Source organism: Symphalangus syndactylus, chromosome 12, assembly GCF_028878055.3.
Source record: "Symphalangus syndactylus isolate Jambi chromosome 12, NHGRI_mSymSyn1-v2.1_pri, whole genome shotgun sequence".
In the NCBI taxonomy this organism is placed as follows: Eukaryota; Metazoa; Chordata; class Mammalia; order Primates; family Hylobatidae; genus Symphalangus; species Symphalangus syndactylus.
The window spans coordinates 87185083-87202465 of record NC_072441.2 but is presented as its reverse complement, the minus strand read 5'-3'; the positions used below and the strand labels follow the sequence as shown (position 1 = coordinate 87202465).

The following is a 17383-nucleotide window of genomic DNA, read 5'->3' as shown; positions in this document are numbered from 1 at the left end:
CAATTATATGCCATTTTTTTTTATATGGTGAAAGGAAGAGGTCCAGTTTTAATTTTCTGCATACAGCTAGCCAGTGATCCCAACACTATTTGCTGAATACTTCAGCCACTGTTGAAAGTAGTTTGGAGATTTCTCAAATAACTTAAAACAGAACTAACATTTGACCCAGCAATCCCATTACTGGTATATACCCAAAGGAATATAAATTGTTCTACTAAAAGATACGTGCATGTGTATGGTTTGTTTGTTTGTTTATTTATTTTTTGATTCGGAGTCTCGCTCTTGTCCCCCAGGCTGGAGTGCAATGGCATGATCTTGGCTCACTGCAACCTCCATCTCCTGGGTTCAAGCAATTCTCCTGCCCCAGGCTCCCAAGTAGCTGAGACTACAGGTGCCTGCCACCACGAAAGGCTAAGTTTTTGTATTTTTAGTAGAGACAGGGTTTCACCATGTTGGCCAAGCTGGTCTCGAACTCCTGACCTGAGATGATCCACCCACCTCAGCCTCCCAAAGTGCATGTGTATGCTTATTGCACTTTTCATAATAGTAATGACATGGAGTCAATCTAGATGGCCATTAACAGTGGTTTAGATAAAGAAAATGTGGTACGTATACAATATGGTACACTATAGAGCCATAAAAAAGAAAAATCATTATTGGGGGAACCTGCCTCCAATATTTCAATGTAGGTTCTTTCTATTTTCCATAAGTGTTGGCCAGCTGAGAAACAAAGACAGTACAAAGAGGAATTTTACAGCTGGGCTGCCAGGGGTGACATCACATATCAGTAGGACCATGATGCCCAACTGAGTCTCAGACCAGCAAGTTTTTATTAAGGGTTTCAAAAGGGGAGGGGGTGTAAGAACAGGGAGTAGGTGCAAAGATCACATGCTTTAAAGGGCAAAAAGCAGAACCACTAGTAAAACTCTAATAAAGATCACATACTTCTAAGGGAACAGGTTAAAGGGCAAAAGCAGAACCACAAATAAGGGTCCAACAAAGATCATAGGGCAAAGGGCAAAAGCAGAACCACTGATAAGGGTATGTTCAGCGGTGCATGTATTGTCTTGATAGACATCTTAAACAACAGAAAACAGGGTTTGAGAGCAGAGAACAGGTCTGACCACAAATTTACCAGGGCAGAGTTTCCCCAACCCTAGTAAGCCTGAGGGTTCTGCAGGAGACCAGGGTGTATCTCAGTCCTTATCTCAACTGCACGAGACAGATATTCCCAGAGCAGTCATTTATAAATCTCTCCCCAGGAATGCATTCCATTCCCAGGGTATTAATATTAATATTCCTTGCTAGGAAAAGAATTTAGCAATATCTTTTCTACTTGCACATCCATTTATAGGCTGTCTTCAAGAAGAAAAATTTGGCTCTTTTTGCCCAACCCCGCAGGCAGTCAGACTTTATGGTTGTTTTCCCTAAAAATCACTATTATTCTGTTCTTTTTCAAGGTGCACTGATTTCATATTTTTCAAACACACATGTTTTACAATCAATTTGTATAGTTAACACAATTATCACAGTGGTCCTGAGGTGACATACATCCTCAGCTTATGAAGATAACAGGATTAAGAGATTAAAGTAAGGACAGGCTTAAGAAATTATAAAAGTATTATTTGGGAACTGATAAATGTCCACAAAATCTCCACAATTTATGTTCCTCTGCCAAGGCTCCAGCCAGTCCCTCCATTCAGGGTCCCTGACGTCCTGCAACAAATCATGTCCTTTGCAGGAACATAGATGCAGCTGCAAGGCATTATCTGAAGCAAAATAACACAGGAACAGAAAACCAAATACCACGTGTTCTTACTAATAAGTAGGAGCTAAACATTGAGTATGCAAGGACACAAAAAGAAGCACAATAGGCACTGGTGGTTTACTTAAAGGTCAAGGGTGGGAGGAGGGTGAAGGCTGAAAAACTACCTATCAGATACTGTGCTCACTACCTGGGTGACAAAATCATTTGTACGCCAATCCCAGCAACATGTAATGTATTGATGTAACGAATCTGCACGTGTAGCCCCTGAATCTAAAATAAAAGTTGGAAGGAAAAATATGAATACCATATGACCCAAGATTTCTTCTTCTTGGTATTTATGCAAAATAATTAAAATAGGAAGTGGAAGAGATATTACTAGCGCTCCTATGTATGTTACAGTATTATTCAAAGTAGACAAGATGTGAAAACTACCTGAATGTCCCAGTTTTGAATGACTAGATAAGAAAATGTGGTGTGTATATATAATGGAATGTTATTATTTCTTAATGAAGGAAATTCTGCAATAGTTACAGCATGAATGAAATTCTGCAATAGTTACAGCATGAATGAACCTTGAGGGCATTATGCTAAGTGTAATAAGCTGGTCATAAGAGAATAAATACTGTATGAGTCCACTTATGTAGAGTATCTATAATAGCCAAACTTACAGGAGCAGAAAATAAAATGGTGGTTGGCTGGGGCTGGAGGAAGGGGGAAATGGAAGCTGCTATTCGATGGGTATACAACTTCAGATATGCCAGATGAATAAGCTCTGTAGATCTGCTGCACAACACTGCGCTTATAGTTCTTAATACTGTATTGTAAACTTGAAATTTGTTAAGTGGTTGATCTCATGTGTTTATCATAATAAAATTCTAATACATGCCTCACTATGTGGTTTTAGAGAAATAATGTTGCTAACAGTGTTGGGTTTGCCTCTTCCAATCACAATCATTTGCTAATACACTAGAGATCCTCTCAGAGCTATTTCTCTGCCTCTTGCAGAGAACCTCTTGGTACAAACTGATCTCTAAGATGTCTATGAGGGTAGATTAGATCTCTGTGAGCTGTTTTGTCTTTCTCTTTGGTTCACACATTTCAAAGTTAGAGGAAGCCCCAGATTCTCACCTACTTGTGGTCCCAAGTAGGAGCTCTGATGTGTAGTAAGATATAAAAATATAAGATAGAGTGGAGTCAAGGCATTAGAGGTTGACGCTGTTTAAATTAAAACACAGTGAACAGGCTAATTCTTTTGGGTGGAAGATAATTTCTTTCTTATCTCATTTACAGGCATGACTGTCCTTAGAAGTTAAAATTTCAGGGAGAAATCAGCAAACATATTAGACAAAGCACCTAAATGACTCATTCTCTAACTGTTAATTACCATCATCTACATACTCAGGAGTGGTCCATTATACCTAGTTTACATAAAGTAATATGAATATTATGTATTTGAGTAGCTCAGAATACCAATATCATTTGTATATAAAGCAGTTATTTGCTCAGTGTCCTTAAGTCAAATTTGAATTTGAAGGATGTTTTAGCAGTTTGTGACACCTTCTCAAGATGAAATCTGTTTCCTAACTAGCTGAATGATGTGATTTTGACCACTTCACCCAATCTCTGAATTTCAGTTTTTTCACTGCACATGAGGAAAAAATTTGGTGGCTTCAAAACATCCTTCAAAATTTGATTTTCCCAAATGAACAAAATTATCATATATATATACGTATATATATATATATATATACACACACACACATGAATATTAGCAATGATATCTGGCAATAAAGAATGTCTAAAAAAACTTATTCATGGTATCTGAATCTATCATACTTTCTTACCTTTATGTCTGATAAAAGACATAATACGAAAGGTGCAGGACAAGAGGAAAAAAAAAACTATATTTATTCCTTGGATTGTTGGTCCAAACCATAAAGGCAGAACTTATAATGCCTCTTTTCCTTAGATTAATTAGGATATATAGCTTCAGATCAACACAGTTCTCTGATGAGTACAGAAGATTGTTATTTTGCATTTATCTACTTTTTCATAATTGTAAGGGTGAGAGTGAGGCTCTTTTCAGCTTTCTCCATCTTAGGTGGAATCCGTCTTATTCATTGTTTAATTTGCATCTTATCCCTGTTCTCCTAACGTCAGCACACCTAACCCAAGCCAGAACAACAGGCCTGGATGTTAAATCAAGGACTATATAAGACCACCTAAGTGTCACTTGGAAAGTAAATTTGCTTTCTGTGCCCTTTTTTCTTTATATATGGAGAGTAAAAAGGAGAAAACTGTCAACCTTCTAGAGCTACTGTGAAGATTAAGTGACACAAAATAATTGCACCAGGTGCCAAATATATGATCTATAAATACATTGTAAGTTTTAGATACTGACTTTTTGCCATTCTACTCTAAAATAAATTAATTATTCTTCAGTTTGCCTAAGTTAACTGTCTGCCTGGGCAACTTTCTGATGGATTCATATAGTGGAATGTGGGAAGAGGAAATATGGTTGGAGAGCTCCTGAGGAGCTGTTGGTGCTGAAGGAAATGTATAGAACCAGATAATTTACATCAAACAGGGCCAGGAATTCCTCTAACATAGGCAAGTGCCTTCATGCACATCACCAGAATGTGCCTGGTTTGGCAAGCAAATTACCCAGTTATTCCCCCTTCAGGAGTCCAATTCTGAAAAGATATCTCTAGTTTTGGCTAGAGCAACTCATTCCCAGGACACAGTGCTTGCAACAGAATCATAGGCTGGATTTTACCCCTACCTGCCCCTTGGTCTGGATTCTCTGGGCAGGGCACAGTCAGTTCGGTCTTGACCAGGGCCTATTCCTTAAAGATCCCATCCAAACTATAAATCTGTGTGCCCCACCCTGACTTGCAGGCCACAGTTTATTTGCTTTTACGTAACTCACAGACAGATTACAGAAACTCCTATGGAAGCACTCTTTTAGAAAAAAAAGTTTATTTTTTTTCAAATTATGAAAATTCTGAATGGAAAATATGATATGAAGAAATTGCATAAAAGTAAAACTAATGAAATAAAATGCACCCTTAATATTCCATTTCCTAGAATTCATAGCTGGTATATATATATATATTATATATAGTATTTCAACCATATATATATACATATATGATTTTCTGTGCTTTGATCTTATCTTCATAAACATCATTACCAGTGGCATCAGGTTTTTAGGCAGAGGACTTCAGGCAAAATTTCCACACTTGAGTAAAGTTTGAATGGTAGTTATTTGATATCCTTGTCCTTGGTGACCTTGAAGCATAAAGAGATAAAAATAAACCAGTTGAGATGCAGGTGGCCATACAGTTCTTTCTTCAATTACACTGCCTCTCCTCCCTGTGAGCCACATCTCTTCTTCTATTTCCATCTGAAGGACTTTTTTCTCATTCTCACCTATCTCCTTTAATGAATTCCTGTCCTTGGAATCACATCTTCCCCCTCTATTGGGACCATGAATTGCGATATTCACTCCTACCCAGCATGAGCCCAAGTGAAAGGGCAGGAGATGTCAGGGAACAATAGGATAGAGAAAGGAGCTGGTGTGTCCAACGACAAGGGCTAAAGGGAAACTTCTCACTGGGCAGAAACGTAGGAGAAGTGTACAAAATGTATTCCTGGTGCAACTGCTGTCAAGGAAGGCTTGGGAATTTTGACTAATGTCCCTGAGAACTGGAGCAATCAGAAAGCCTTTGCATTTTTGTGTGTCTGAATATGTTAGCCTTTATTCTGATCTTTTTGCATTCCAATATTAGCCTTTATTTGTTCAAAGAATCCCACATGATTATATGTAACAAACAGCATAAACTTTGTCATGTAGATCCAACCATCTCTGTCTACACAGAGATATTTTTCACTAAAGACAGCTACCTTAGTGTTCTGATTTGCTTAGGGACATCCTTGGTAATTTAGGACTGTTATGAACTATGTTGACCACCCTCAAATTTAACTCCCTCTTCTGTTCATTGTGTACCACAAAGAATTAAATGAGTTAATGAAACAATTGGATTATAAAGGATTAATGGAGATAATTATTGAAAAACCCTTAGAATAGTCTGAGTCATTCTGCATACTCAGTAAATGAGAGGCATCATTATTTCTATTCTATTAGGTACTTTCAGTCACATCCACTGTTTTAACAACTATATCTATACTGACATAATTCACTAAAAGGCCCAGCCAAAATTATCCAAGTTCAAGCTCTATATATCAGATGGATAATTCTTAGATGTCCTGTGGGAATCTCAAACTTAACTTGTCTAGAGCAGAACACATTTTTTCCCTGGAACACGGTCTTCCTACTGTGCTCATAGAGGTGTACTGAAGAATAAATGCAATCATGTACCTAAAAACATAACTTTCACTTCCAGCTTTATCCAGTAGATGCTCAGTTAGAAAAATATTATTTTCATTGTTATTTCAAAGACTATGCAAGGTTTGTGTGTCAGCCTGATCCAGAAAAGAATTATAATTTATGTTGACCCTCTTGTGGAAAACCCAGATAAAGTTGTAGTGATTGGGGATAAAACTAATAGCTTCTTTTTTTCCCATATAGTAATTCTGAGCCAGTAATATCTCCATTTGTTTTCCCAACCATTCTGGGCTCTTTGATTTAGGAGAGTCATGCCAAAAGATGAAAAATAAGAATGGTCTGCTTTTGACTTTAAATCCAAAAGCATAGAAAAATTTATAAAGTTAATAATAATTAATTAAAAATTAATACAAACATAGATTGAATTAAATACAAACATAGAATCACTTTGGGATGACCTATAATATATAAAAGCAAGGACTTCTTTCAGAGCTAGTGAATCACAGAGGAAGTAATCGGACGTATTTTCCAGGCATCCTGTGGAAGTGCTAGATATCAAAGAAGAAATGGCTATATGGGTGGTTAAGTGTAGGAGACATAGGACCCTAGCTGGGATTCCTGGGCTAAGGGAGGTTTAGATGCAGTCAAATAAATCTAATGGCTATAGAAACAGACCATAATGCGTATTTAAAATGGTAGAACTTAGGCAAACTTTGTGTAGTCCCTTCAAAGCCAAAATGTAGGAGAAATAAGTTCTTTTCCAGAATGTTGTCCTGGGATGTCCAATTATGTCTATGAAGTAACAGAAAAGTGAGTCTCAGCTGGTAATGACTACATATGAGTTCCGTCCATGGTCACCTAAGCCAAGATGGCTAAAGAGGACATGCTAGCTTTGACTCTCAAGTAAATCATGTATAACTTATTGAGGAAAATATGATGCTTGGGCTTATCAAAAACAACAAAAACATAAACAAACCAAAAAACTACCACAAATTGAGAACCCCTGTATATAGGTAATCTGTCTTCAACTATGCTGTATGGTGACATGTCTTCAACTAAAAGAGTGGTGACGTGATTCTCCTCTTGCCTTTCTCTTTCATCACCTTCCCTCTCATTGTAGATCATAGTCTTCTGTTCCCTAGGTGGAGGTGACTCCACTGGTCATATCATGGCTGAAAGCAGGCTGGGATTTAATTGGAACACTTAGATATAAATTCATTAGTCCACTTTTGTCTGATGTTCTTCTGGACAAGAAATCTATAAACTATACTTATTATCAAGTATGGTTGAAGAACACTCCATTATTAGAATTGTAATAAAAGTTCTAAATAAAATAAAGAGAAATGTTCAGGACACCTTGGCATGATGTGTTCTATGGCAGGAGGAGGATATCAGTGCAGTATTTTTCTGAGGAAGGGGATTTTTGTTGGCCCAGAAATATATTGGGGCAAATGAAGAGGTGAGAGTAAGGGATTCTAAACAAAGAAGTAGCATATGTCAAGACACTAGTTATGGAAAGAAATAGGAATTTTGAATATCAATCCTAAGTTATGGTCATTAGTCATAGTGGAAAATTGTGAAAGGAAACTGGAATGGAAGGTACAAACATACTGCTGTATTCATCTCTCCTTGTCTGGATACCTCCCCACATACACTATATTTGCGCCAATGAAAAACAGTAATCTTCTTGAAGACAGAAATGATTACATGAATGCACATTTTGTGAGTATTGAAGGACTTAGAATCCAGTGGCATGTCCAATTAGATATTGATAAATGAATGAGAAATGTAGTAAAATAATGAAATAATACATAGAGTTTAAATGAGAATCCCTTTGAAGACTCTGATTACCTTTACAATTATATTTTAGAGGTACAGGAATGGAAATAGAAAGGTGGTACCTTATTTAAGGAACTGCTGGATGGCGGTTGGTGGAAGTATAAGAAGAAACAGGAGGGGCCACAGTTGGTGAGATGATTCTAAAGTTTGTAGGCGATGACTGTGCTCCTGGGTGGGCTTCATCCTTCTAGAGTCATAAATTTGGGTAATTCAATCTTTCACTTTATGACAGAAAGAACTGTTTTTTCTGCTTAATATTTTCCTGCATAAGTTGGATGTAATACATGTGTATATATATATATGTGTGTGTGTGTGTGTGTGTGCTTCAAAATCCCTTTTTATAGAATCTTCCCTCTGCTAATCTCTCTGGATGCTGGCATACACTTAGTTTTCTCAACCCACATTTCAGCATACACAGAAACTAGCATTATAGTATAAGAGAAAATGGATCTGAGCTGGCAATGATTAGGCATGGGGTCTATTTGAGGCCAATTCTGCCAAGATGACAAAAACACACTGCCTGTTTACTGATCCACCAGATAAAATCTGTAGACACTCTTCAGGAAAATATGAACTTTGGGTAACAATAACAAAATAAGAAAGAAAAATCCAATCACATATAGCAAACTCCTGTAAAGAATAAGTCTGTTTTCAACTCATAGGTGTGGGGGAGTCACTGAGGCTGTAGGATGGGTCAGTGTGGATCTTGGGGCCTGGGTGAAAAACTAGATGAGAGAATAATGACTTAATACTCCCCTTTTCTTTCTGTAAGTTGACTTCTTGTTCACTGCTGATAGAGGGTGCTGTGGCACAGAGGCAGGTGACTACACGGTCCAACTTACTGGTAAGTAAAATGCAGTGTGGAATAGGATTTGACACACACTGATATAAACTCATTCATGGACCCTTGTTTTTACTTACCTGAGCAGGTAGCATATATAATCTCAATTACTTACAGGGTTGAAAATATACTATAATTGCTGTGGTGACAAGTATTATAAAGGAAATAAATGGACATGTGAAGGACACAAAGAGATGATCTGTCTTATTTTTGGACAGGGTTATCAGGAGGTCTTGCTTGAGGACAGTTTTAGGCTGGCCCAGAAAATATAAAGGCCAGTGAAGGAATAGGAGAAAAAGATTCCAGACAAAAGGAGTAGCATTATATGAAACAACACATGTAGGAAAGAGTAAGAATGTGGAAAATAAACTGTGAGTTATGGTTCTGAAGCAAAGGGGAAAGCTGTGAATGAACAATGAAATGTAAGAGAGGAACACACTCTTGTATGTCTTCACCTTTGTTTACTCTCCTCCACTCGTTCTCTATATCTGGACCATAAATCACAATAATGTCTTTAGGTCAGGAATGATTTTATCAATGTGTCCCTTGTAAATCATAAAAATCCTAGAATCTAGTAGCATCTCTGATTATATACTTAATAAAAGAATGAGAAATATAGTAAAATAAAAAGCTGTATTTAGTCAGAGATTGATTGAAAAGCTCTGTCAAGATACTGATTATCCCTTTAATTATAATAAAGAGAGGCACAAAGAATGGCAACAAGAAGCTGGCACTTTGGTTAAAGAACTACCAGATGCAGTTTGTGACATTTTCTGTGACATCTGAGGATGGTTCAGAGTTGGAAGCTCTCTGATGACTGAAGTTTACCTATGCAGACTCTCCACTTTTGAGAAGATATTATCTTCTTGGAGTCATATATTCGGGTGATTCTGGCATCTGTGTTCTGAGGAAAAGATCGACTTTTCTGATTAATGGTTTCACTATGAGATGAAGCCTGATTATGTATCTGCCTCTATATCTATATCTATCTATATCATCTATATCTATGTCATCATCTATCTGTTTTGATTTTTGATTTTTTAATTTATTTTTTTCTTTTATTTTTTTACATTTTCTTCCCTCTTGCATTTTCTCTGGCAAACAGCATAAATTCAGATATCATAACCTCTTCACCTGTACATTTACAAATGGCATTTCATCCTTCATTTTATTGACTGAAATTGTATAGGTGTGTGATTGGGCCCTGGCTCTGTTTCTGGTGAAGACCCGTCTAGGCTAACTTGGTCAAGCACCTCTGCTTGAGTTATTTTTGTTAAATAACCCTCCTAGGTTATAAGGGTAGCAAGTTTCAGAACAATGTTAGCCAAATGGATGGAAGCCATTTTCATCAAGCAAATACACAAAGGATTCCTGTAATTTGCACTTCAGGACCCAGAAAAATCAGTTGTCGGTTGTTTGGGCATACTGATCTTCATTTCGCTATCAGCACTCTCTGAAAGCACAGTTCCAGTCAGGATTCTGTTTATCCAGTGATGTGCATCAGGTATCCAAAATCCTTCAGGATTCCCAATAGCAATCACAACCATTCCAGATTTCACTAGGGCATTCCCAGAACAGAACATGTCATATATATATATATATATATATCTTGTTAATGTAAGGATAATGGGTGTCTGGAAAATCATATGTGACTCTCTCTAAGCACTAAGGAAAGCACTTAAGGACATTCTACTTCCAATATCAAATCGCTCTCATTTATTTCTATTTGTAGATTTCCATAATATTTTTCTTTTGTCCTTAAGGAGATAGAAGGAAAGTGCTGAAAGATCTGTTTGCTTATGATGGTTTCCTAGTGAGGACAACAAACCCTAGCCATCTTGTGCACCTCATCCTGTTTTAGAAGCTTGAAGAGTCTGAATTATAAAACAAATGTAAAATTCAACACTATTTGAAATGCTTATTGATATATTACAGATATTTTAATATCTACTCTCTCACACTGGAAGAAACATACTCCCTCAACTACAAAAACTTTTTAGTTGACTAAGTTGAATATGAATCTTTCAACTAATACTAATTATCTTTATTAGCTTGGGAGAGATTTCTAACTTCTTTGAACCTCATGATTCTCATATGTGAAATGAGATACAGGTTGCATCTTCATGGATATGCGATAAAGAATATATGCTATACATTTTGTAATAAACACAGCTTTACTTCAGAATCCAGTGAATGCTCAATAAGAAGAAATATCATTATTATTTTCATTGTTATAGTATATGCAGTGTTTGTGTGTTTGCTCTATTCACAGATACTTTATGCTTTATGTTGACCCAGTTGTAGAAAATCCCATTGAGGAGGCATGGGAAGAATATTAAATAAGCTAGTCTCTATTCCCTTCTACCAAAGCTAGTAGTCTAATCTTATTGATAAAAGTGAATTGAACAAGTATCTCTTCAAAATAAGTCAAAACTGAAAAGATCAGATATTACAGTTATCTTAGTGGAAAGGCCAAGAAGTGATATTGGACATACGGGGGTTGTGATAATAGACACTGGAGACTCAGAAAGGTGGAAGTGTGGGAGTAGGGTGAGGGATGAGAGATTATCTAATGGGTACAACATACACTATTCAGGTGATGGATACACTAAAAGACCCAACTTCACCACTGTGCAATTTAACCATGTAACAAATCTGTACTTGTACACCCTAAATCATTAACAATTAAATATACATAATTAAATATAAATAAAAACGTTTTCATTACAGTAGCAGAATTTGGATGCCTAAGATCTTGGCTTTGGTTGAATATTAATTTAAATAGTTGCTGATTATTTTCCTCATTGTAATTTCTCCCTACTACCATCCCTGATCATGACTCATGCCATTCTGTGATCTATGCTTTAGATGAGTCATGACAGATGGTCATGCTTCTGTCTTCTTCAGTATTTAGATCCCAAAGCGTAGTGAACCTATATCATACACAAATTTTTGAGCGAACCCTTGATGAGTAAAAGGCCAGGGCTTTCCTGCTCACCTGGTGAATCATAGATTGAGTGGTGAGACAACCTTCGAGTGGGTCACCAAAGGAGAAAAAGTCCATGGTGCATTTAGGTGTAGGTGGCCATGGAGATACATGCCTCTTTCTAAAATTATTGTATCTAAGGGAGTTTATGTACAGCAGAATAATTCCTATGAATGTAGAAATGGCTGTATTATGTATTTAGATAGGAGAACTTAGAAACTATCACTCCATTTCGTCTAAGCCATTATGTGTCAGAAAACGGATTGTCTTTAAATGTTTGTCTTTGAAGTAGCAGAGAGTAAATGGATCAGAGCTGATAATGACCAGGAATGCGCTCCATCTAACCACTGAAGTAAGATGGCAAATAGGCAGATTGATAGCACTATCCACAAATAGTAATTTTAGAAACTGTACAGAGAAATATGAATTATTGGAATTGACCAGTCAAAAAGAACAAAAGCAGCAACAAAACAAAATGTAAAAATGAGAACTCCTTACATAGGAGTCCTGTCTTCAACTGTTATACATGTATTAGTGATGCAGAAAGAAGGCTGGTCAGAGTGCAATTTGGTAATGGGTAAGGTACTAGATTGGAGGATAGTGACTCAGTTTTCCTTTTACCTTAGCTTCAAGTTGCCTGCCCATTCACTGAAGATATAGGCATCTGATTCATAGGTCTTAACATGGCAGTGAAAGAGAAAGAATGAAATAGTGAGTCACAGTTACCTAATTTCTCATGAGAAGCCTTGCAGAACCTGAATTATGGAAACAAACTCAAACCATAACAATGTCTAACTTTAAATATATAGAAAAATATTTCAGAAATTTTAACATCTACATTCTAACTCTGGAAGCAATATATGACCATGAAATACTTAAGTTTTAGAGTTCATTAAGGCTGGATTTGAATGCTGCCTGTAAGACCAAAAATTATTTTTTTAACTTTTATTTTAAGTTCAGAGGTACATGCGCAGGTTTGTTATATAGGTAAACTGCATGTCACAGGGGTTTGGTGGACAGATTATTTCATCACCCAAGTATTAAGCCTGATACCCACTAAGAATTGTTTTTTCATCCTCTCCCTCTTCCCATCCTCCATCTTCAAGTAGGCCTCAGTGTCTGTTGTTCTCCTCTTTGGGTCCATGTGTTCTCATTGTTTAGCTCCTTTTATAAGTAAGAACATGTGGCATTGGGTTTTCTCTTCTTGCATTAAGTTGCTTAGGATAATGACATCCAACTCCATTCATGTTGGTGCAAAGGACGTGATCTTATTGTTTTTTGTGGCTGTCTAGTATTCCATGGTGTACATGTGCCACACTTTCTTTATCCAGTCTAACGTCGATGGACATTTAGGGTGATTCCATGTCTTTGCTATTGTGAATAGTGGTGCAATGAATGTATGCATGCCTGTGTCTTTGTGGTAGAATAATTTATATTCCTTTGGGCACATGCCCAGTACTAGGATTGCTGGGTCAAATGGGAGTTCTGTTTTAAGTTATTTGAGGAATTGTCACACTGCTTTCTGCCATGGCTGAACTAATTAACACTTCCACTGGCAGTATATAAGTGTTCCCTTTTCTCTGCCAGCTCACCAGCATCTGTTATTTTTTGACTTTTTAATAACAGTCATTCTGATCGGTGTGAGATGTTATCTCATTGTGGTTTTGATTTGCATTTCTCTAATAATTAGTGATGTTGAGCATTTTTTCATATGTTTGTTGGCCATGTGCATGTTTTCTATTGAGAAGTGTCTGTTCACATCCTTTGCCCACTTTTTAATGGGATGGCTCATTTTTTTCTTGTAAATTGGTTTACATTCCTTACAGATTCTGGATAACAGATCTTTGTTGGATGCAAAGTTTGCAAATTTTTTTCTCATTCTGTAGATTGTTTGATTACTTTGTTGGTAGTTTCTTTTGCTGTGCAGAAGCTTATTAGTTTAATGAAGTCCTATTTGTCATTTTTTCTTTATGTTGTAATTGTTTATGGCATCTTCAAAATGAAGTCTTTGCCAGGCCCTATATCCAGAATGGTATTTTCTAGGTCATCTTCCAGGGTTTTAGAGTTTTAGGTTTTACACTGAAGTCTTCAATTCATCTTGAATTGACTTTTGTATATGGTGTAAGGAAGGGGTCCAGTTTTAATCTTCTGCATATGACTAGCCAGCTATCCCAGCACCATTTATTGAAAAAGGAGTCCTTACCCCATTGCTTGTCATTGTCAACTTTGTCAAAGATCCAGTGATTGTAGGTGGGCGGCCTTATTTCTGGGCTCTCTATTCTGTTCCATTGGTCTATGTGTCTGTTTTTGTACCAGTACTATGCTGTTCGGGTTACTGTAACCTTGTAGTACAGTTTGAAGTTGGGTCAAGTGATACCTCCAGCTTTGTTCTTTTTGCTTAGGATTGCTTTGAGTCTTCAAGTTCATTTTTGGTTTTATATAAATTTTAAAATCGTGTTTTCTAATTCTGTGAAGAACGTCATCGGTAGTTTGAGAGGAATAGCATTGAATCTGTACATTGCTTTGGGAAATATGGCCATTTTTAATAATATTGATTTTTCCTGTCCATGAACATGGAATTTTTTTCTGTTTGTTTGTGTTCCCTCATTTCTTTGAGCAGTGTTTTGTAATTCTTATGGTACATAGGAACTATCTACAATAACTACCTCCTTGGTTAGCCTCTATGTGATTGCCTAACCTCTCCAAGCTTCAGTTTCCTCATCTAAAAAATGAAATGATTGCCTCATTATTTTGATTTGAAGATTATGAGAAAAATGGATCCAAAGTGATGTACACAGTGCCTGTCACATAAGACACAATATACAAAACAGACTACATTCTAAGAAAACCCTCTCATCCCACAAATAGCCTGCTCTAGAAAAAAAAGTAGTATGGTGATTTCCAACCTTGTTGAATACAATAAATCTTTTTGTCAATTTTTGTGGCAATTGTGAATGGAATTGCATTCCTGTTTTGACTCTCAGCTTGGATGTTGTTGGTTTATAGGAATGTGTACTGATTTTTGTATATTGATTTTGTATCCTGAAACTTTGCTGAAGTTGTTTATGAGATCAAAGAGCTTTTCAGCAGAGACTATGGATTTTTCTAAATATAGGATTTTGTCTTCCGCAAAAAGTGATAGTTTGACTTTCTCTTTTCCTACTTGGATGCCTTTTATTTCTTTATTTGGCTTTCTCTTTTCCTACTTGGATGCCTTTATTCTCTATCTTTTGACTTTTTCTTTTCCTATCTTGGATGCCTTTGATTACTCTGGCCAGGATTTCTAGTACTCTGTTGAATAGGAATGGTGAGAGAGGCCATCCTTTTCTTGTTCCAGTTTTGAAGGGGAGTACTTCTAGCTTTTGTCCATAAAGTGTGATGTTGGCTGTGGGTTTGTTGGAGATGGTTCTTATTATTTTGAAGTATGTTCACTCAATATCTAGAGTATCTAGGGTTTTTAACATGAAGGGATGTTGCATTTTATTGAAAGCTGTTTTTGCATTGATTGAGATGATTATGTAGCTTTTTGGTTCTCTTTATGTGATGAATCACATTTATTGTTTGTGTATGTAACCTCGTATTCCAGAGATAAAGCCTACTTGACTGTGTTGGACTAGCTTTTTGATGTACTGCTAGATTTTTTTTTACTTGTATTTTGTTGAGGATTTTTGCATCTATGTTCATCAAGAATAACCACCTGAAGTTTTCTTTTTTTGTTGTGTCTCTGTCTTTTGGTATCAGGATGATGCTGGCCTCATAGAATGAATTGGAGATGAGTCCCTCCTCCCCAGTTTTTGGAATAGTTTCAGTAGGAATAGTACCAGCTCATCTTTATGCATCTGATAGCATTTGCCTGTGAATCCATCTCGTCATGGGCTACTTTTAGTTGGTAGACTTTTTCTTACTGATTCAATTTCAGAACTTGGTCTATTCAGATATTCAATTTCCTCCTGGGTTAGTCTTCAGAGGTTATATGTTTCTAGGAATTTATCCATTTCTTCTAGGTTTTATAGCTTGTGTGCATAGAGGTGATTATAGTAGTCTCTGAAGGATTGTTGTATTTCTGTGGGGTCAGTGGTAATTTCCCTTGGTCATTTCTAATTGTGTTTGTTTAGATCTTGTCTCTTTTTTTAGTCTATCTAGCAATCTTTCTTATTAATTTTTTTCAATAGATGAACTCCTGGATTCGTTGATCTGTTTTTTACATCTCAATTTCTTTTAGTTTAGCTCTGATATTGGTTATTTAGTTTAGCTCTGATATTGGTTATTTCTTCTCTTGCTAGCTTGGAGATTGATTGTTCTTGTTTTTCTAGTTCTTCTAGTTGTGATGTTAGGTTGTTAATTTGAGATCTTTTAAATTTTTTGATGTGAGCGCTTAGTGCTACAAAATTCTCTCTTAAGACTGACTTAGCAATGTCCCAGAGATTCTGATGTATTTTATCTTTGTTCTCATTAGTTTCAAAGAATTTCTTCATTTCTGCCTTCATTATTCACCCAAAAGTCATTCAGGAGAAGGTTATTTAATTTCCATGTAATTGTAGGGTTGGAGCCATTTTCTTACTATAGATTTATACTTTTATTGCACTGTGTCTGAGAAGGTGGTTGGTATGATTCTGTTTTCTTGAATTTGCTGAGGATTGTTTTATATCTGATTGTGTGGTTGATTTTAGAGTGTGTGCTATGTGGCAATAAGAAGAATGTGTGTTTGTTGTTTTAGGTTGAGAGATCCATAAATGTCCATTAGGTCCATTTGTTTAAGCATTGAGTGCAGGTCCTGAATATCTTTGCTATTTTTTTTTTTTTTTGCCTCAATGATCAAACTAATACTGCCAGTGTAGTGTTGAAGTCTCCCACTATTTTTGCATGTGAATATAAGTCTCTTTGTGGGTCTCTGAGAACTTGTTGTATGAGTCTAGGTGCTCCTGTGTTGTCTGTGTATATATTCAAGGTAGTTAGGTCTTCTTGTTGAATCAAAGCCTTTACCATTATGAAATGCCCTTCTTTGTCTTTTTAACTCTTTGTTGGTTTAAAGTATGTTTTTTCTGAAATTAGGATGGCACCCTCTGTTTTTTTTTTCTGCTTTCTATTTGTTTGGTAGATTTTTCTTTGTCCCTTTATTTTGAGCCAATGGGTGTCATTGCATGTGAGATAGATCTCTTGAAGACAGTATTTGATCTTGCTTCTTTATCCAGCTTGCCACTCTGTGCCTTTTAAGTGGAGTGTGTAGCCTGTTTACATTAAATGTTAATATTGACATCTGCAGATTTGATCCTGTCATTGTGTTGTTAGCTGATTATTATGGAGACTTGTTTTTGTGGTTGCTTTATAGTGTCACTATTCTGTCTACTTAATTGTGTTTTTGTAGTGTCTGGTAATGTTCTTTCCTTTCCATAATTAGTGTTCCTTTCAGTATCTCTTATAAGGCATGTCTGGTGGTAACAAATTCCCTCAGCATTTGCTTGTCTGAAAAGGATCTCATTTCTTTTTCATTTATGAAGCTTTGTTTGGCTGTATGTGAAATGCTTGCTTGGAAATTATTTTCTTTAAAAATGCTGAATATAGGCCCCAAGCTCTTCTGGCTTGTCAGGCTCCTGTCGAAAG

At 36.4% G+C, this 17383-nt stretch overlaps 1 protein-coding gene across 2 annotated transcripts in view; it reads right to left on the bottom strand.

Annotated features, from left to right (window-relative positions):
* Positions 1 to 4725: 4725 nt before the first annotated feature.
* Positions 4726 to 17383, bottom strand: part of PYHIN1 (pyrin and HIN domain family member 1) — a 39351-nt gene continuing 26693 nt past the window's right edge. Inside the window, exons 8-9 of one of the 2 annotated variants that reach the window (XM_063626948.1) lie at positions 8018 to 8142; positions 4997 to 5059 (exon numbers count right to left, since the gene is read on the bottom strand). In XM_063626948.1, the coding sequence (XP_063483018.1) occupies positions 8023 to 8142 (120 nt within the window). In that variant the 3' untranslated portion in view covers positions 4997 to 5059; positions 8018 to 8022. Of the gene's footprint in view, positions 5060 to 8017; positions 8143 to 17383 lie in introns of both variants that reach the window. The other variant, XM_063626949.1, reaches the window with a different exon arrangement.